The sequence below is a fragment of the Bombina bombina genome, chromosome 7 (assembly GCF_027579735.1).
Source record: "Bombina bombina isolate aBomBom1 chromosome 7, aBomBom1.pri, whole genome shotgun sequence".
Taxonomy (NCBI): domain Eukaryota; kingdom Metazoa; phylum Chordata; class Amphibia; order Anura; family Bombinatoridae; genus Bombina; species Bombina bombina.
Window position 1 is genome coordinate 550,973,718 of NC_069505.1, and position 22,930 is coordinate 550,996,647.

General features: G+C 36.4%; 1 protein-coding gene across 1 annotated transcript in view; it reads left to right on the forward strand.

Annotated features, from left to right (window-relative positions):
- LOC128667006 (butyrophilin subfamily 1 member A1) overlaps positions 1–22,930 on the forward strand; it is a 149,004-nt gene that overhangs the window by 105,624 nt on the left and 20,450 nt on the right. Inside the window, exons 2-5 of the mRNA XM_053721862.1 lie at positions 14,188–14,538; positions 15,792–16,070; positions 20,618–20,734; positions 21,016–21,036. Coding sequence (XP_053577837.1) covers positions 14,188–14,538; positions 15,792–16,070; positions 20,618–20,734; positions 21,016–21,036 — 768 coding nt within the window. The remainder of the gene's footprint in view (positions 1–14,187; positions 14,539–15,791; positions 16,071–20,617; positions 20,735–21,015; positions 21,037–22,930) is intronic.

The following is a 22,930-nucleotide window of genomic DNA, read 5'->3' on the forward strand; positions in this document are numbered from 1 at the left end:
ACACACTAAACACACTCTCATACAACACACACACACTAATATTATACACCACACACACTCATACAACACACACCACACACACTCTCCTACAACACACACACACTACACACTCTCCTACAACACACACACACACCACACACTCTCATACAACACACACACACCACACACTCTCCTACCAGACACATACTCTTAAACAACACACACACTCATACAACATACACACACACACTAATATTATACACACCACACACACACTCTCCTACAACACACACACACCACACACTCTCCTACAACACACACACCACACACTCTCATAGAACACACACCACACACTCTCCTACCAGACACATACTCTTAAACAACACACACACTCATACAACATACACACACACACTAATATTATACACACCACACACTCTCCTACAACACACACACACCACACACTCTCATACAACACACACACACTAATATTATACACACCACACACACTCTCCTACAACACACACACACCACACACTCTCCTACAACACACACACACCACACACTCTCATACAACACACACACACCACACACTCTCCTACCAGACACATACTCTTAAACAACACACACACTCATACAACATACACATACACACACTAATATTATACACACCACACACTCTCTTACAACACACACACACACACCACACACTCTCCTACAACACACACACACACCACACACTCTCATACAACACACACACACTAATATTATACACACCACACACACTCTCCTACAACACACACACCACACACTCTCCTACAACACACACACACACCACACCACACACCACACACTCTCCTACCAGACACATACTCTTAAACAACACACACAGTCACTCATACAACACACACACACACAAATATTATACACACCACACACACTTTCATACAACACACACTCTCCTACAACACACACACAAATAAGTAAACTTGGTGTTGCGACCCAGTAATAGGTCCTGACCCGTGGTGTGATGAACCCTGAATTAGAGCATGTAATTTAGTAATTGCAATCTTACTTTAAACAGAGCAATACCGTATATTTGTTTGCAAAAATGAACAAAACAAAAACAGCACGTCAGTGTGGGAGGATAATCTCTTAAATCTTTTAATAGAGGTAAGGTTTTAAGATGGCTAAAGTGTGCCTTTAGTTTATTCCAATAATCTGTGTAACTGATCCAATCATTTATACCAGCGCAATTTATTTTAATTTAAAGGGACATGAAACGCAGAAAAATGATTTCATGATTAAGATAGAGAATACAATTTTAAACAACTTTCTAATTGACTTCTATTATATCATTTGTTTCATTCTCTTTGTTTCATTTGTTGAAGGAGCAGCAATGCACTACTAGTTTCTAACTGAACACATGGGTGAGCCAATGACAATTATTATAATTCTGCAGCCACCAATCAGCAGCTAGAACCTAGGTTCTTTGCTGCTTCTGAGCTTACCTAGATAAACCTTTCAGCAAAGGATAACAAGAGAAGGAAGCAAATTAAATAATAGAAGTCAATTGGAAAGTTGTTTAAAATTGTATTCTCTATCTGAATCATGAAATAATTTTTTTGTGTTTCATGTCCCTTTAAGTTACTAATGAAAATGTCATGAATTATTTATTTTACATATTCCTTTGGTTATGGAATTGTAATCTTTCTGTAAAAATAGTTTGGGAAAAACAGAAATTACATATAAAAAATAGCTAGTGACGTAACATTTATGTAGTAAAGAGACGTATAAGCTCAAAAAACATACGGCTAGATTACGAGTTTTGCGGAAAGAAGCGGCTCGGTGCTAACTTGCAAGTTATTGTCACCGCTCACCTCCCTACAGCGCTGCTATTACAGGTTTTCATAAACCCGGTGTTAGCAGGCAATATTGCAGCGTAAAGCAAAATTGAGCTCCATACCGCACTCCAATACCCGCGCTGCTTTGAGCTGGTTTTACGTGCATGATTTCCCCATAGACATCAATGGGGAGAGCCGGCTAAAAAAAGCCTAACACCACCAGCAATAAAGCAGCGTAAAGCTCCGTAACGCAACCCCATTGATTCCTATGGGGAAACAAAAGTTATGTTTACACCTAACACCCTAACATAAACCCCGAGTCTAAACCCCCCTAATCTGCCACCCCCGACATCGCCAACACCTACATTACATTTATTAACCCCTAATCTGCCGTCCCCGACATCGCCGACACCTACATTATACTTATTAATCCCTAATCTGCCGCCCCCGACATTGCCGCCACCTACATTATACTTATTAACCCCTAATCTGCCGCCCCTAATGTCGTTGCTACCCACCTACACTTATTAACCCCTAATCTGTCGCCCCTAATGTCGTCACTACCTATCTACACTTATTAACCCCTAATCTGCTGCCCCCAATGTCGTCGCTACCTACATACACTTATTAACCCCTAATCTGCAGCCCCCAATGTCGTCGCTACCTACACTTATTAACCCCTAATCTGCCGCCCCAATGTCGTCGCTACCTACCTACACTTATTAACCCATAATCTGCTGCCCCCAACGTCGCCGCGACTATACTAAAGTTATAAACCCCTAAACCTAACCCTAAGTCTAACCCTAACACCCACTAACTTTAATATAATTAAAATAAATCTAAATAAAAATTACTATCGTTAACTAAATAATTCCTATTTAAAACTAAATACTTACCTATAAAATAAACCCTAAGCTAGCTACAATATAACTAATAGTTACATTGTATCTAGCTTAGGGTTTATTTTTATTTCACAGGGAAGTTTTATTTATTTTAACTAGGTAGAATAGTTACTAAATAGCTATTAACTATTTACTAACTACCTAGTTAAAATAAATACAAATTTACCTGTAAAATAAAACCTAACCTGAGTTACACTAGCACCTAACCTTACACTACAATTAAATAAATTACATTAATTAAATGTATTAACTAAATTACAAAAAAAAACACTAAATTACACAAAATAAAAAATACATTATCAAATATTTAAACTAATTACACCTAATCTAATAGCCCTATCAAAATAAAAAGCCCCCCAAAATAAAAAAAAAACCCTAGCCTAAACTAAACTGCCAGTAGCCCTTAAAAGGGCCTTTTGCAGGGCATTGCCCCAAAGAAATCAGCTCTTTTACCTGTAAAAAAAATACAACCAAACCCCCCAACAGTAAAACCCACACAACCAAACCCCCCAAATAAAATCCTATCTAAGAAACCTAAACTCCCCATTGCCCTGAAAAGGGCATTTGGATGGGCATTGCCCTTAAAAGGGCATTTAGCTCTTTTTCCGCCCAAACCCTAAGCTAAAAATAAAACCCACCCAATAAACCCTTAAAAAAACCTAACACTAACCTCTGAAGATCCACTTACAGTTTTTGAAGACCCGACATCCATCCTCATCGAAGCCGGCAGAAGTCTTCATCCAAGCCGGCAGAAGTATTCATCCAGACAGCATCTTCTATCTTCATCCATCCGGCGCGGGGTGGCTCCATCTTCAAGACATCCGGCGTGGAGCATCCTCTTCAATCGACGGCTCTTCCAGAATGAAGGTTCCTTTAAGGGACATCATCTAAGATGACGTCCATTGAATTACGATTGGCTGATAGAATTCTATCAGCCAATCGGAATTAAAGGGTAAAAAATCCTATTGGCTGATGCAATCAGCCAATAGTATTGAGCTTGCATTCTATTGGCTGATTGGAACAACCAATAGAATGCAAGCTCAATCCTATTGGCTGATCCTATTGTAACTAAGGTTAGGTTTTATTTTACAGGTAAATTTGAATTTATTTTAAATAGGTAGTTAGTAAATAGTTAATAACTATTTACTAACTAGTCTACCTTGTTAAAATAAATACAAACTTACCTGTGAAATAAAAATAAAACCTAAGCTAGCTACAATATAACTATTAGTTGAGTCTGCAGACTAGCCCTGTCTGCAGACTCAAAGCCGGGATTGGCTGCTCCAAATTAGGCAGTTGGTGGGTGGAGTTTGCTATTGAAAAAAATATTCTAGCAAGCAAGATGTCAATTTTGTTTTTAAAACTTTTAGACTTGGCGTAGATGTTAGCATTTTATTTTAACAGAACACAAATTTCTTGTAATTACCAGATGTTTACTCTCCCTTTAATACCCTAAAATATGCCCAGTTGGGTGTTCATCTATTCCCTGGAACAGAGGTCATCAACTTTGCTCTCCAGAGGTTTTGGAACTACATTTCCCATGATGCTCAGACACTTTAAGCTGGCTGAGCATCATGGGAAATGTAGTTTCAAAACCTCTAGAGAGCCAAGGTCGATGACCCCTGCCTGGAACATCTCAATGTCTCTCTTTCCTTCTCATTTTTCTGTGTACATTATGATTACATCTGTATAAAAGTCTGTGTTTGACATATACATATAATATATATATATATATATATATATATATATGTTTAACAATATTTCCGCACCACTGCTGAGAACTGGCACTCCTCAAAATCTATTTATACACCCTATTATTAGCACCTGAATTGACCTATTCATCAAATATATTTGTAATCTTAATGCATCATTCATATTTTAAAGGGACAATAAACACTTTGAGATGATATAAAATGATAAATCATATATACAGTATATATTTGCACCCTCAGGTGCTGTCCGTTTGTGAGAATCCATTTTGCTTACCTTTATTCACTCTGTGTATATGGTATTAGGCCATTGGGCGCCTCTGTTTTCTTCTCTCCTAGACCATTTGAATCATCAGAATCCTGACCCTCCTATGACAGAGAGCTGACCATTTCTCTTTTTTTTTTGGATTTTGTTTTTATGGACTATTTTTTGTAGGTTTATGATTGTTCTCATTACCATTTTTTATTTACCACAATTGTTTTGATGCTGTCTTTTATGTCATTATATACCTGTTAAAGAGCGCCTCCTTGAGGATTGGTGTGTCTAGTACACATTATACCTTCTTTTTTCTTAATAGGATGAGAGCTACTGAAATTCTATTGGCTGTTCAAATCAGCCAATAGGATTTTATTAGTTCTTATCCTATTGGCTGATTCAAAACCTGGTACTAAAATAGGCTCCATTTTTAACGGCTCAATGGAAACGAGCCCTAAGATTGCAATGGGGGCTCAATTTCAAAATTGAGCACTTTTAGTTTTCTGGAATATATTTTGAATAGAGCAGGGGTTGGGTCAAACCTATCCTCCGGCCTCCCTAACGGGCCAGATTTCCAGGATTACCTTGGGTGAGAGCAGTTTAATAGGATAAAAATAGGGAAAGCGCTAAAAAAAACCAGAAAGATATCTCCTCTACAAATAATATAGATTAGTATGTCAGTGACAAAAGAGTATAATGTTTAAAATAATGTAAAGAATGTTGATATGAAATATGCAATGAAATATTTATTGAATAGAATCGATAGTTAAAATAAACAATATACAATAAAATAACTATTATAAATAGATGCCGGCATCAAAAGCGAGTGTTAAAATGTTGCTAGTACAATATAGCTATTACAATGCAGATTTAAAACATATGGAGCGCTACTAACAAAATATAGGTAACTCAAGAGTGGGTTACCAGGCATATATCTCACCACTAAAATATCCAAAAGGTTCACAGAAGTATATTACTTGTTCCAGGTGAACTCTGAAGTAGGGAATGTCTCTCAACAAAGGAATCTAGAAAAGGGAATCTAGAAAAAGTGTGGTACCTTTTTAGTCCAGTCTTTATCCCGTTAGCACTTGTGATAGAGTATACAGGTGGTGATTTTTTCATCACAAGTGTAGCTTGGGGCCAAATAATTTTTAGCTCCGGACTGTTTTTAACTCAAGTTGGCCGTGTGATAACAGAGGTATTCATCCACTTTAGGATAATTAGAGAACTCTCCGTGAGTGGTATAGATTGTACACTCCGAAGGTCCGTGGAGTATTGTGCACCTGTTCGGGAGCCGTTCTGTCAGAGTGTCCAAGATTTATTGGTAGATTCTGGAGCAGGAATTATGCATACAGAGAACACTCGTGTATCGCAAAGTGACTTAATGGACCTGTCCTTCTACCAGTTCCTTTAGGAGAGCAGTTTATTAACCATTACCTAGTTTTGCGTTTGGGCTTGTAACGCTGAAAATATGGCATTTTCAGCGTTAAAACAGCACCGCAGCTATTACAAGTGTTGTCGGTATAGCTGTACCGCAAGCCTTTTAGCCTGTAACGCAATGTCTGTCCCGCACACATAAAAATTATTTTTTTTCATGGGATTCCCATAGCGCCGGTATTACGAGTTTTGCGTTCTGGCTAAAAAGTGAGCGTTACAGCCTAAAACGACAAGATCCGTACCGCCATCTAAAGTCAGTAGTTATGAGTGTTACGCTACAAAGCTGTAGCATAAAACTCATAACTAAAGTGTTAAAAAGTACACTAACACCCATAAACTACCTATTAACCCCTAAACCGCATCGCAAACACTATAATACATTTATTAACCCCTAATCTGCCACTCCAAACATTAGCCACCACTAAAAAAACGTATTAACTCCGACATTGTCGCCACTATAATAAACTTATTAACCCCTAAACCGCCGCCCTCCCGCTTCGCAAACACTATTTAAATATTATTAAACCCTAATCTGCCATCCGCCCACACAGCCACTATAATAAACCTATTAACCCCTAAACCACAAGCCCCCCACATTGAAATATAATAAAATAAACTATTAACCCCTAAACCGAAAGCCCCCCACATCACAATAAACTAATTTAAACTAGCAACCCCTAAACCTAACGACCCCCTAACTTTATATTAAAATTACAATTTCCCTATCTTAAATTAAATTAAAATTTACCCGTCAAATTAAAAAAAATAATTTAAAACTAACAATTAAACTAATATAATTATTAAGCTAAAATTAAACTAACTACCAATTAAATAAAACTAAACTACCAATAAAAAAAATCCTAACACTACTCTAAAAATTACAAAAAGTATCTAATTACAAAAAATAAAAACTAACTAAATTACAAAAAAAACACTAAATTACGAAAAATAACAAACAAATTATCAAAAAATAAAAAAAGAATTACACCTAATCTAATAGCCCTATCAAAATAAAAAAGCTCCCCCAAAATAAAAAAAACCCTAGCCTACAATAAACTGCCTACAATAAACTACAAATGGCCCTTAAAAGGGCAATTTGTGGGGCATTGCCCCAAAGATATCTGCTCTTTTACCTGTAAGAAATATACAAACACCCCCCAAACAGTAAAACCCACCACCCAACCAACCCCCCAAATAACAAAAAACTATCTAAAATCACCTAAGCTACCCATTGCCCTGAAAAGGGCATTTGTATGGGCATTGCCCTTAAAAGGGCATTTAGCTCTTATACTGCCCAGACCCTAAACTAAAAAAAAAAACCACCCAAAAAAACCTTAAAAAACCTTACACTAACCCCCGACGATCCACTTACAGTTGTTGAAGTCCCTCTTGAAGGATCTTCATCCAGTCGGTGAGGTCATCATCCATGCGGCAAGAAGTCTTCATCCAGGCGGCCTCTTCTATCTTCATCCAGCTGGCGAAGTCCTCATCCAGGCGGCAAGAAGTCTTCATCCAGACGACCTCTTCGATCTTCATCCAGCCGGCGCGGAGCGGGTCCATCCTGAAGACATCCAGCACGGAGCATCCTCTTCATACGGTCGCCGCTGTACACTGAATCTTCAATGCAAGGGACGCAATTCAAGATGGCATCCCTTGCATTCCTATTGGCTGAAACATTTGAATCAGCCAATAGGAATTAGGGCTGCTAAAATCCTATTGGCTATTCAGATCAGCCAATAGGATTTAAGCAGCTCTCATTCTATTGGCTAATTCGAATTAGCCAATAGAATGAGAGCTGCTTAAATCCTATTGGCTGATTTGAACAGCCAATAGGATTTTAGCAGCTCTAATTCCTATTGGCTGATTCAAATTTTTCAGCCAATAGAAATGCAAGGGACGCCATCTTGAATCACGTCCCTTGCATTGAAGATTCAGTGTACCGTAGCAACCGTATGAAGAGGAGGCTCCGCACCGGATGTCTTCAGGATGGACCCGCTCCACGCTGGCTAGATGAAGATCGAAGAGGCCGCCTGGATGAAGACTTCTTGCCGCCTGAATGAGGACTTAGCCGGCTGGATGAAGAGAGAAGAGGCCGTCTGGATGATGACTTTGCCGGTTGGATGAAGATCCTTCAAGCGGGACTTCAACAACTGTAAGTGGATTGTCAGGGGGTTAGTGTTAGGCTTTTTAAGGGTTTATTGGGTGGGTTTTATTTTTTAGTTTAGGGTCTGGGCAGTAAAAGAGCTAAATGCCCTTTTAAGCGCAATGTCCATACAAATGCCCTTTTCAGGGCAATGGGTAGCTTAGGTTTTTTAGATATTTTTTTTTTATTTTGTGGGTTGGGGGGGTGGAGGTTTGTAATGTTAGTGGGTCTTTGTAATTTTTTTTAATAAAAGAGCTGATATCTTTAGGGCAATGATCTACAAAAGGTTTGTAATGTTAGTGGGTCTTTGTAATTTTTTTTAATAAAAGAGCTGATATCTTTAGGGCAATGATCTATAAAAGGCCCTTTTAAGGGCCATTGGTATTTTATTCTAGATAATTTTTTTTATTTTGGGGTGCTTTTTTTATGGGTATTAGAATAGGAATATTTTTTCTATTTTTGATAATTTGTTTGTAATTTTGTGTAATGTATATTTTTAGGGGTGTTTTTTTTTTAGCAAAAGAGCTGTTTATCTCAGGGCAATGCCCTACAAAAGGCCCTTTTAAGGGCCCCCAAAAGGCCCTTTAAAGGGCCCTTGTTAGTTTATTCTAGATTAGGCTTTTTTATTTTGGGGTGGGTTTTTTTTGTTGTTTTTTTTAAAGGTATTAGAATAGGAATAATCTTTATTTTTTTGGATAATTTCGTTTGTTTTTTTTTTGTAATGGTAGGTTTTTTATTTTTTGTAATAGTAGTTTTTTATTTTTTTGTGATTTTTAGTGTTCTTATTTTTTGTAATGGTAGGTTTTTTTATTTTTTGTAATGTTAGGTTTTAGTGTAAGGTAGCTTAGGTTTTATTTCACAGGTAAGTTTGTATTTATTTTAACTAGATAGTTATTAAATAGTTAATAACTATTTACTAACTAGTCTACCTAGTTAAAATAAATACAAACTTACCTATGAAATAAAAATAAAACCTAAGCTAGCTACAATGTAACTATTAGTTTTATTTTACAGGTAAGTATTTAGTTTTAAATAGGTATTAATTAGTTAATAATTGAACCTTTAATTTAGATCTAATTTCATTATGTTAAAGTTAGGGAGGGTTAGGGTTAGGTTTAGGGGTTAATATAGTTTCATTTAGGTTGTTGAGATGTGGGGGGCTGGTGGTTTAGGGGTTAATAGTTTTATTTAGTGGTAGTGATGTGGGAGGCCAGAGGTTTAGGGGTTTATACCTTTAGTATAGTGGCAGCGATATCGGGAGCGTCAGATTAGGGGTTAATAATTTTATTTAGGTGGCGGCAATACCGGGAGAGACATATTAGGGGTTAATAACCTTAGGCAGGCGTCGGCGATGTCAGGGGCAGCAGATTAGGTGTGTTTAGACTCGGGGTTTATGTTAGGGTGTTAGGTTTAAACTGTATTTTATCTTCTCCATAGACATCAATGGGCCTGCGTTACAGAGCTTTTGTTTCCGCTATCGCAGGTGTTAGATTTTTTTTTGCCGGCTCTCCCCATTGATGTCTATGTGGAAAGCGTGCACGAGCACATCAAACACAGCGCTTGTTTTGGGAGCGGTATGGAGCTTAATATCTCCATATCGCCTGCACAAGCAGTGTTTTTTTAAACTTGTAATAGCAGCGCTATAGGGAATTAAATAGCGCTCAAAACTCGTAATCTAGGTGCATGTTTATTAATCAGTTGGTTATTTCACCTGTGCTCTAGTTCTGAGATCCGGAAAATATGTCCTGTTAGGGAGGCCCGAGGGCAGGTTTGAAAACCCTTGGAAGTTGGAATTGAGCACTAGTTTTCAAAACCTCTCCTCAGACCTCCCCAACAGGTCAGATTTTCAGGATTACCTTGGATGAGAGCAGGTAAAATAACCATGTTTAGTAATCATCTGATTATTTCACCAGTTTTTTATATCCTCACCATCTGGCCTGTTAGGGAGGACTGTGGACAGGTTTGAACATGCTTCAGATTCAGGGCCTATGTTAATGTAGCTCTAAGCATTGACAGGCAGTCATAATTTACTAAGGTCAGAAATGACTGAAAAGGCCTGTCCCTATATTAATCTATGCACATGATTTACCTAAGAATGGAGCATTACTGAATTTAAGTGAATCAGCTGTTTAAACCAGTGAAGCTGGTGAGGTTGGTGATGTCATTTGCATAGACTATTGGGTAATTATTTTGGCTGCTTTAAGATATTTTGGTTTAAATATTTGAAGGGATATAAAACCCAAAATATTTCTTATTTATCTCTCTTGAATAAATGCGGTCGGGTTAGCGCGCGAGTATGGGTGTTTTCTTTGCAGTTTTCACCCTCCATTAAAGTCTATGGGGGAATATGTTAACGCAGTCTCGATATTTGAACCTCAACTTTTTGCGTACATCAGGTTTTCACTTGTGCACTTATTTTTTACTTTCAACTCATAATAGGAGCGCAACCCAACGCACAGTAAAAGCCTCCATCTAGCGAGGTTTAGACACGAGCGGGAGCACTTAATAGCCACTCGTAATCTAGCCCTTTAATTAACTATGTAATGGGTTAAAAAATGGCCCATAATATAGAGGAGATTTTATACGTTCAAATGAGGCATAATAAAGTGGCGTTGTTACTGCCTATTCCCTTAAATCAGACTATAAAATTGAAAAAGTCATGGCGGGGGGGATTTTTCCCCTCTTACCCTCACTTGCTTCACACTGACAAACCTATAGAATTTCTTGTATTTTTAGTTCAACAATACTGGCTATGTAACACATCTGGGTTATGATTAACAGAAACTATTTATAGCATTGTAGAAGATTGATGTTTCTAGATTTTCAGGTTGTACAGGTTTTGTGCGCAAGCACCTTGAGGAGATTCCAGTTTTAAGAAATACTTTCTGCAAAATAACTAGTAATTCCAGTCTGCTGCCACTTTATGTGGGGGACCATTAAAGGGACATTAAACACTAAGTAAATGCTAGATAGAATGATGCATTCAAAGAACAATTATTCTGAGAATAACATATAGATGTATTTTTTAAAGTTTCATTAGTTGTTTAAATATTAACAAAATAAGTGTAAAGTTTTAGTGTCTATAAAACAATGGAAACTGCCATGTTGTAACTTAGGTTACCTTCTCTGCTGTGGCCAATTAGAGACAGTTATAAATAGGTTACTAGAGTGTGCAGCCAATGGCTGTGTGGAATATAACAGTGTTCTGCACTTCCATTTCTAACTGAAAAGCTCACAATTTCAGAATGGAATTACAGGAAAGGGTACAAAATAAATAATGAAAGTATATTGCAGAGTTTTTTATATATATATATATATATATGTATATATATATATATATATATATGTATATGTATGTATATATATATATATATATATATATATATATATATATACGATTTATCATTTTCTATTACAATCTCAAAGTTTTTAATGTCTCTTTAAAGGTAGACTGAAAAATGTTACCTGTTAAAAATGTCACATCTAGGACAGCTTCTTTTGTGACATCTCTAATTTCAGGAATAGAAACACAAATGTAAGGTTTATACATATCTCAGTTGAACAATATATTTAAAAAAATGCAAAAAGATAATAATCAGGTATTATGCGTGCAAGGTTAAAGGGATATAAAACCCCAAATTGTTTCATGCTTTACCGAAACATAAGTTAAGAAGCAATCGCTGCTCCTTAACTTCTCCGCCACCTTTTAGGTGGGGACTAAAATCATCCCGATCCAATCGGGATGATTGACACCCCATGCTAGCGGCCGATTGGCCGGGAGTGTGCAGGGGGTGGCATTGAACAAGCGTTTCACAAGAAATGCTTGTGCATTGCTAAATGCCAACAGTGTATTCTGTCGGGATTTAGCGAGGTTGAGCGGGCATGATTTGCTACAGCGAATCATGTCCACTCTACATTAGTAAATCTACAGAAAAACAGGAAACCTGAGCACTCGACAAATCTGACGCGTTTCGCGCCCCTATCGTGCTTAATCATAGGATGATTCACTCACAATCCAACACTCACCTTTAAGGAGGGAACAGATCCAGTTATCCGATCGGCAACCCCCCTCAAATCTACCCCTTGGTATCTTTTGTTAAAAAGCAGGGACGTGCTATATCAATATACCCCTGGACACCCCCCCCCCTCCCCCTCTCCTCAATATTTGAGCGGCTCCTGCCCGCTGCATCCCCCCCCCCATACACTCAGGCCTACGGGAGGCCTGACAAAAGCCAGCTCCCTACTTCTTACTATCCTTAGTTTATAAAATACCTCTTATTCTGGAGTAGGGACCACCTGTTACCTGTATTAAAAAACCGAGGCTTCATTCTCATATGTCCCAGTCACACAAGTTGTATATATAATGTTTTGCATTTCGTACTCAAGGCCATAAAGGTGGTACTATAACTTATATCAACTGTTGATCAGATACTACTATAGCAGATACTGCGTTAGCACGCCAATGTTTTGGTCCTTGTATACCTTCCATACGTGACATGTCTCAGTTTCTTTATTGTTTCTGTTCTGTGTCTGGACATACTCTTTATTGTGTTTTCATGCAATGTCTCAATAAAAAATAGTTTATTATAAAAAGCAGGGACGTAAGCTTAGGAGCCGGCCCATTTTTGGGGAACTAAGGGTTCGATTTATCAAAGGCTTTGACAGCCTTCACCCCCCTGCGACTGCAGGTTCTCACAAGGCAGTCTGTATTTATGAAGCAGAGGTCATCAAACCGCTGCTTCCCTAACCTCTTCAACACCTCTTTAAAGGGATATGAAACCCAAATATTTTTGGATCAAACAATTTTAAAAAGTTTCCAATTTACTTCTATTATAAAATGTATTGATATTCTGTATTGAAGAGGTAGATGTCTAGATAATTGCATGGCAGGAAATGGTGCTGCCATCTAGTGCTCTTGAACATGAATAACATTCTTGCAAAATTGCTGCCATATAGTGCTCCAGACACGTGCACGCTCCTGACCTTACCTACCTGCTTTTCAACCAAAGATACCAAGAGAACGAGGACTATTTGATAATATAAATAAATTAGAAAGTTGTTTAAAATTGCATCATAAAAGAAAATGTTTGGCTTTTTATGTCTCTTTAAAGGGACAGTCTACACCTTAGTAATCTTAGTAAACTGGACAGTTTGAAATGGCTGCCAAGTTCAGCCCACTAATGACATCATAAGCTGGGCTACATATGGCCTCCAATTACAAAAGGCTCAGTAGTTGGATTCAACAGACTGTCAATGCTATTCAGCAGAGTGCCTAGATGCAGCCCAGATTGTGATGTCATCAGTGGGCGGAGCTTGCAGCCATTTCAAACTGGCCAGAAACAATATTCATTTTAAAATAACTATTTTACTCTCCCTGCTGCATAATATAGAAAGGGTGCAGGAGGATATTTGTAGCTTTATCTAAGGTAAGACTTTAAGATGACTAAGGTGTAGACAGTCCCTTTAACTCTAAATACTTTGTCTTTTTCTACAACACCTGAGATTCTGGAGTGTCTCCTGCATGACTCAGAACCTTGATCAAATAAGATTCTACAAAGTGATTGCTTGATCAGAGCAGAAGCATGCATATATGTCCATAACTGGCCACTGGAAAAGGAGATAAGATAAACATACTCAAAAGGCTTTTACAGGGGCGTGTTTCCCTAGATTGTAAAGCAATGCAAATTTTGCTAACAAAATTGCTTTTAAAACATTTATTTTGTATGCAGATCTTTTGCAATACTGTGATTAATTGTTCTGATATATTATGGGTATCTACAAAATTACTTTTATATGCCTATTAATCTAATGTATTTTTCCCCCTCTTATTTCTTTCACACTCAAAGTGTAAATCAATCTTGTTGGTGATTAACCGGTATCTCCATGACTTGTTTGGTGATATTCTTTTTCCTTTCAGTTGAGTTTCAGGTGCAATCTCAAGAGGGAGTATTGGTGGCAGAAGTGGGATCGGATGTCATTTTACCATGTAAAACCTTACAGCCTCTCAGTGCTGTTGGATTAGAAGTACGCTGGTTCCAAACTCTTTTTCACTCTCCTGTCTTCTTGATGATTGATGGACGAGAGGAAAAAGAACAACAAAACACTGATTTTCGTGGAAGAGCTTCACTGCTGTCTGGTCCTGACACTGGAGATCTATCATTGTTATTGCGCAAGATCCGTCTCACTGATAATGGCAACTACACTTGTTTTGTTGAGAATAAGACCACCAATGTATATGATGAAGCTAATGTACAGCTTAACACCGTTGGTATGTCTCCCACCCATTATAATAACATAAGCTTTGTGCTGACTGCATCTCCAATTTAATCTATTCTTTTATTTTCTCTCTTCCATTTTATATTTTTTTATCTTCCTGTTTATTTTTCTCTCTAAAATTGTCATGGGCTCTATTTATTTTGTTGCCTCTCTGTTTTTCATTATAATATATCCTTTATTTTTTTTACCTGTATAGTAAATATATTAAATTTCTTTCTTTCTCTCTTTCTTTCTCTCTCTCTTTCTTTCTCTCTCTCTCTCTCTCTCTCTCTTTTTTTCTCTCTTTCTCTTTTTCTCTATTTCTCTTTTTCTCTCTTTCTCTGTCTCTTTCTCTCACTTTCTCTTTTTCTCTTTCAATCTTTCTCTCTTTCTTTCTCTCTCTCTCTTTCTTTCTTTCTTTCTCTCTCTTTCTTTCTCTCTCTTTCTTTCTTTCTTTCTTTCTTTCTTTCTCTCTTTCTATTTCTTTCGCTCTCTTTCTTTCTTTCTCTCTTTCTATTTCTTTCTCTCTCTTTCTCTCTTTCTTTCTATCTTTCTTTCTCACTCTCTCTTTCTTTCTCTCTCTTTCTTTCTTTCTCTCTCTCCCTCCCTCTCTCTCTCTCTCTCTCTCTCTCTCTTTCTTTATTTCTCTCTCTCTCTTTCTCTCTTTTTCTTTATCTCTCTCTCTCTTTCTTTATCTCTCTTTCTTTCTTTCTCTTTCTTTATCTCTCTTTCGCTCTCTTTCTTTCTGTCGCTCTCTTTCTCTTTTTCTTTCTGTCTCTCACTTTCTCTTTCTTTCTCTCTCTTTCTCTTTCTTTCTCTCTCATTCTCTCTCTCTCTCTCTCTCTCTTTCTTTCTTTCATTCTTTCTCTCTTTCTCTCTCTTTCTTTCTCTCTTTCTCTCTCTCTCTCTTTCTCTCTCTTTCTTTATTTCTCTCTCTCGTTCTCTCTCTTTCTTTATCGCTCTCTCTCTTTCTTTATCTCTCTTTCTTTCTCTCTCTTTCTCTATCACTTTCTTCCTTTTATTCTCCTTTCTTTTCTTCCTAATATATTTATTTCCTTCTTTCCTTCACCCCTTTGTTATTGTTAGCCCTTTCTTTACTCATATTCTTCCATTCTCTTCCTTTTCTAACTTGTTCTCTCGTGTTTCCTCTCATTTTTCTCTCTCCATTTTCTCACTCGTTTACTGTCTTCTCTCTCCCACCTTTATTTTTCATATTCATCTTTCCCTCTCTTATATTCACTTTTATTTTGTCTCTTATCCCTATAGCCATGGGCTCTTCCCCTCTCTTGACAGTCTCTCTTGAAGACAAAGCAATCCACCTGTCATTCTCTTCTCATGGATGGTACCCGGAGCCTAAATTACACTTTGAGAAAAAAGATGGCTCTCTCTTTACCTCCGACACCAAGACAACCCTTAATCACAGCAGCGGTCTCTTCAGAGTAGAGGGCAGCATATTACTGAGAGACTCTTCTGATAAAAATGTATACTGCATGGCAAGTAATCCCGGTATGACAAAAGAGTCCGGCATCTATGTGAGATTTTCAGGTCAGTAACAGCAGCTTTCATAGTTCTATCATATGGACACACAAATGTCTTCCTTGTCTGTGAAAGTTCATAGAACAAATGTCAGCTTCTGTCAGCAAAATAGGTTTAGCTGGTTAGAACTACAAAAAAACAGATGGAAATCTAGGATGCCCATTCATTAGATATGCAATGCACTACTGGGACCTAGCTGGTAATTGCCAGCTGAACATATTTTTTTTTATTTTTTAAGCCTGCTCCCAGTAGTGTATTGGTGATCTTTCAACAAAGGATAGAATTTAATGAATCATCATCAAGAAAACAATGTGGCCACGACCCTTTAAATACACAAGTATTCAATTTATATTCCCTTCTAATTTTAATCAAACTTGAAACAGCTGAAAGTTGCTTAATTTGTTTGTTTCTAACAAATTGTAAATGCTGCCGATTTTTTTATTTAATATTTTTATTGAGGTAAAATATTCAAAAAGAACAGGTAAAGTAGATCTATATAGACACAAGATGTTGTTGATACAGGTACAAACAATGCATTTAGTTGTAGTTAACTGTCAGATATTACAAAAAGATCTACAAAAAGAAGGATGAACCTCTATTTTTCTTATTTTTTATAACAGTGGTGGTTGCTAAAGGATTCATTGAGACAAACAGTACAAGAAGCCTTGGTATACTCTAAAACTAAAAATGCACACTGTACACGGTAAACTATAAGATCTATTAACACAATAAAACGAGTGAGTTTAATATGTAGTTATTGGATTATGAATGTTCCAAATGTAATATTCTTTGTGAGAATGTAAGGGGCTTTGGTTATGGAACATGATAGTTAATATGCCGTTGTAATGTTTGTGAATGAAACCATGAAATTATACTTTGAACAAGATGAGATCTATTACTACAGTAATTTTGGAAAATTATAAAAAATATTTAGGATTGCAATTACGGTGTTTATGAGAGAAACCACAAAATAATACTCTTAGTACAATTAAAGGTGCTAGAGTATATTAAAGGACCAGCCAACACATTAGATTTGCATAATCAACAAATGCAAGATAACAAGACAATGCAATAGCACTTAGTCTGAACTTCAAATGAGTAGTAGATTTTTTTATATTAAATTTCAAAGTTATGTATATTTCCACTCCCCTTGTACCATGTGATAGCAATCAGCCAATCACAAATGCATATACGTATAGTCTGTGAATTCTTGCACAGGCTCAGTAGGATCTGGTGACTCAAAAATTGTAAATATAAAAGACTGTGCACATTTTTTTTAATGGAAGTAAATTGGAAAGTTGTTTAAAATTACATGCTGTATCTGAATCATGAAAATTTAATTTAACCTGAGTGTCCCTTTAATAGGTGTGGGGGGGGTAGGAGCATTCAAGTGTATAAGATAATTACTCTGCCTTAATAATAGTTGTACTGTACCAACATGGCAGCTAACAGATTGAACAATATGATATTAAGTGGGACAGGAAAGCTATGACAAAGGTAGCACAAATTCCCAATTTATAATTTATAGGGTGCTAGGGACTTATAATAACCTACCAAATATAGAAATTGTAGTAGTGGCTGAGGATATGTCTTTGACTGAAAGAAGGGGTGTTGAGACTGTATGAGATTTTAAAGTCAGTGACGGATCATGTACATGCAGATACCAGTTAAATATGGACAATAGGTGATAAACTTCTATGTATATGCTCTTATGTTAGGTTAAACTAGTTGAGTATAGAATAAAACATAATATGAAAGCTCAATTATCGCCTCGATCAGCAGACATAGAACAAGTTATGTATTAGTTATTAAAAATGGAACAGTGATCTAGCATCTGTGCTAATGTTCCTATGTTGGTCTGGGTCTACAAAGCGTCCAATAAAACAATAAGTCCAAGTAACACACCAAAACTAGTGAATATGGGATAAATGTAGTAGTTTGTCTACTTGCAATGAAAGGATAAATCTTAATTCAGCATATAATAGGCTATTGAACTTGTCTTAGAATAAACATTTATAGTAGAGAACAAATGTATACGTTTAAAACGCAAGCAATTGAGCATCTTACCAACTGTAACCAAAGTTGTGTAAAGCATAATAAATAATCTTCAAATAGGTAATGGATGTCTTAGGATCTCTATGAATTGTTCTGTATTGTTACCCCTCTTCAGTTATTGGCAATGGATAATGGTTCCCAACTGTGTTAAATGTATCACCAAGTTCCAAGTGGAATGGTAATAATGATGTATATTGTTCTAAAGATCTCTGACCCTAAAAAATTACAGAGGGGCTATTTAGAGGAGTTGTAGATGAAATTCAATGTGAGATTGATTATCTGAAAATAGACTCGTTTAACCAAGACAAGAATAAGTAGTAACTTGTTACATTTTTGCAATCTACCAAAATTAGGCCTTACTGTATGGATATTAGAAGGAATGAGGTATCGAGATAAAGCTATCTTATGTAATCAAACTCTGCCATATGAGCATGGGCCCTATACCCTACGGCAGAATACTTAAAGTTTCATTGTTTGCCCAATTAAAGTATATGTTTATCATAGTAAGTTACATGTTAATAGCTAAGGTCATATTATCACCTATCTTAGACATGAGTTAGTTTAAATTTCCAGTATAGGTGTCTAGCCTCTGCACACAGGTAAAACATTATGGAAACATAGCAGTCTACTTCTTTCGTCTAATTGTATTAGTATAGCCCATGTCAAAAAAATCAGAATATAGCTGTGAGAGTCTTGAATAGAAATGTCTTGACAATACCTATCTGGTTGTTAAGCAGTCGTCATGACTCAAATTGTAATTAAACAAAGCACTTGAAATCCAATAGTGTAATAGAACATATATCATTCACACCTGCTATATCTATACATCAAACGTATGCGTCACCATAAGTGATATAGTGGGGTTAAAGGATTATTTAATATATCCTAAGACTATACACGAGAGCAAGTGTGCTAACTAAAATAAAATATAACATCAATTAGCAGTTATATAGGGGAATCTCTGTATATTATATATAAATGTCTTCATTTCTGATTGGCACATAGGATTGAACAATGGAGATCTATATTGTAGCTAGAAAGAATTAGACGTTAATTCTGTAGTAACAAACTTATCAGCATGGTGTTTGTCATAACTTTTAGAAATTGGTACAAATATATATATACATAACCACACACACACATGTCTTCAAGAAAGGATACAAAGTGAATGAAACAAATTAGATAATAGAAGGAAATGGGAAATTTGTTTAAAATTGAATTCTCCCTATCTGAATCATGAAAGAAAAAATGTAAGTTTCATATCTATTTGCACCAGGAGAGCACTAAGGTAACTGTCAGTACTGAACACAGGAAATGTGGGAAATAAGCAATGATTGATTATATGTTAGGCAATACTTCGTTTTGATTGTTAATGGCTCATTAGTTGCTAAAGATGTCATACAGTGACAGGGAAGTAGATCACATTTATCAAATACAGGAGAAACTTCATCTCATAAGGTGATAAACACTTTCAGCCAAGTCTCCTCTCAACAGGAACAGTCCAGGTTCAACACTGTGATGATACCCAAACACAACCCTGAACCAAACGTTCAGTCTGCATCTCCCTCTCCTGCATGGTGTCAGACAGACAGTTGTGGTCTGCCCGCAGGTCTTTGCCCCCCTCCCTTCCACAGAATCACAGGACTAACTTTTTATTACAAGGCTCTGAACAAATTTTAACAAGCTGTGATGTAAAATCATGAGAATGGAATCATGAAAAATTTCCAATCCCTTACAATGTCCTTTTTTAAGGAACATTAAAAGCTAAACAATACTTTATCTATAAGTAAAATCATCAATTACCTATGCAAACATATATATTAAAGGGCCATTATACACAAATTTTTCTTTGCATAAATGTTTTGTAGATGATCCATTTATATAGCACATATGGGAGTGTTTTTTTAACAATGTAAAGTTTTGTTTATTTTTAATACCATTGTGCAGATTTTCAGACTCATAACCAAGTCTCTCAGTGTCAGAAGTAGACGCGCTTTTTCGGTCTACTGCTGGCTTCTGTTATTTATAATCTGTCTTTTCATATGCAGTGGGGGGGTCTGCAATTTAGCCACTTTCCCTGAGTGTTCCTGCTTATCTAATCAACAGTGCTAAACTGGGAGCTTCTAAGTAAGTTTTTAAAAGGTTTTAAACTGGATTTTTAGATCAGTATCTGTGTATATTTTTCTTTATAGTAGTGTCTGTTACATGCAGTTATGTGAAAATTGTTGTATACTGTCCCTTTAAATAAAAGCTCTTTAAAATAGAAGGAAATACATGCTTGTGCACAATTGACACTGAAGCCAAGGAATTTAAATTGTTGTTGTAAATAGCTGTATGCTATTTAAGAAAACTTTATTTATTTAAAAAAAAACAACCACTGGCATTTTTCTTTTATTGTTTAAGAGCCCATTAACATCTCTCATAATCATTATAATTATTTATCACAACAATTGTAAAGGAAATAAATACTCTTCACTCAGAGACTGTCTTTCATTCCACAGATGACCTGTTTCCACGCGTTTCGGGTTATGCCTATGCCTTCTGGTTCATTCTAATCCTCCTTCTTTTAGTGGTGTCTCTTTTAATCTACTATGTGTTTAGACTGCTGAAAGTGAAAGGTGAGAACATCTGAAATGGGGGCTGAGGGGAAATGAGTAACAATTTACTTTACATCACTGGTTTTCAAACCTGTGCTCATGCCTCCCCAACAGGCCAGGTTTTCTGGATAACCTTGTATGAGAGCAGGTAAAATAACCATGGTTACTAATCAGCTGATTACTTCACCTGTGCTCCAGTTCAGATTTCCTCAAAATGTGGCCTGTTAGGTAGGCCTGATAGCAGGTTTGTAAACCATTGGTTTAGATAATCTAATTCAATCTTTTTTTTTTTTCTATTTTAGAGGGACTCAAAAAAAAAGTTGGTGAGTAACCATTCTGCAAATACAATGACAGATGACATACTAGACGCACAAACGTGTTATGGTGGTTAGAAATGTGAATGAAAACCAATCCCTAACTGTAAATATACAAAAAAATGTGTCAACGTGTCTCTATTTCCTAAGCAATTATCCTGAGTAATATTGCAGCCCATCTTTCTCTGCAGCTAAGCATGCTGGGTAGCGACAGCTAAATAAATAATGAATGCTCATTGTAGTTTATTTGTTATGCATAACTAAACATTTTTTTGAGAATTAAACCCAGAGTTTAATGTAACTTTAAAGGGATAGAAAACTATATATATATATATATTCTAACAAGGATATGAAAGAGCACTTTTTACAAATATGTTTTGCATTAAAAAAAAACTTAAAGGGACATTAAAGTCATTTTTTAATTTTTTTAATTATAACTCAGAAATAATTTGTTACATTGCAAAATATCTGCACGCAAAATATATGTTTTAAAAGTATTTAAAACTGTCATGTTGTTACAAAAATATAATTTTGTAAAGCCCTGAGACCCACCTCCCCCCCCTACAAAATATTGTTTATCTTACTTCCTTTGCACCAATTAGGAAAATATATACATGAGCTTCTGCACATACCCAATCACTGTGGATTATGAAGGAGTTAGGGATTTGCGAATGTGTTGAAAGTGCAATTTGTTTAGGAGAACAAATAGTCCTGTGGACATTCATTTTGGAGAATCTAATGTTGATAAGAAGGGAAATCAATTCATATTCGGAAAATCAAATGTTATTTCCGGTTTTTGAATGTTCCTTTTGTTTTTGAATGTTCATAATTAGACAGGGGTGAACTGAGACCAATCAGGGCCCTGGGCAAAAATTAGGAAAATTAGTCTCACACTGACACATAATAAAATTAATATGGTAGCCAACCTCCAGAGCCAAATCCCTCACTCCATGGCCCTCACAGTCACAGACCCCTGACAGGATCCCCTGCAGCAACTAACCCCACATCTAGGCTCAAGGCCCCCACTCTGGGGCCAGGGCCCCACTAAACCCACACTTAACTGCTTAGTTACTGATAGGGTAGCTGTCAAACCCATGGAGATTTGTGGGGTCCCCCTACTTGCTGGGCCCTCGGTCCAGGTCCTATTTGCCCGGCTGATCAGTCCGCCCCTGTAATTAGATCGAATATCCACATTTGAAAGTTCGAAAGTAACATTTGAATAAACAAATACTATTCAGAAGTTTAATAGTTCATGTGGTAGGAAATTTTGTAAAATAATACATAATAGATACAAATATGTTGATTCAAATTTTTCAAATCGAAAAATAGAATTATTAGAAAAATTTGAATTGAAGAGAACATTTAAAGATCGCATTAGAAATACTATTGCATTAAAAGAATGTTAGAATGTTGTACAAAAGGAACAAACTGATGTGTTAAAATCAATTTCATTTCTCGAAAGTTGCAAAACATTTGCCCATCCCTAGTCATCTTATTAAACATGTTATGAGGAATTAAAGGTAAAGCTGTTTTTTTTTTTCATTTTTAAATGAAGTGCAGCTAGTCCTTAAAGGGAACATGAAACCCAATATTCTATTGTTTAATTTGCTTCATTCTTCAGATAACCTTTGTTGATGATGAAATAGCAATGCACATGGGTGAGCCAATCACACAAGGCATCTATGTGCAGCTACTGAGACTATTTAGATATGCTTTTCAACAAAAGATGTCAAGAGAATGAAGCAAAGTAGATAATAGACGTAAATTGAAACTTATGCTTTTTTTTTTAAAAGGACTGATTGCTTATTGGTTGATAGGCATATCTGGCACTCCTTTATTGGTGGACAGTGATACTTCACAAGCTAAAAAAAAACAAAAAACTGTAATACATTTAAAATTATCT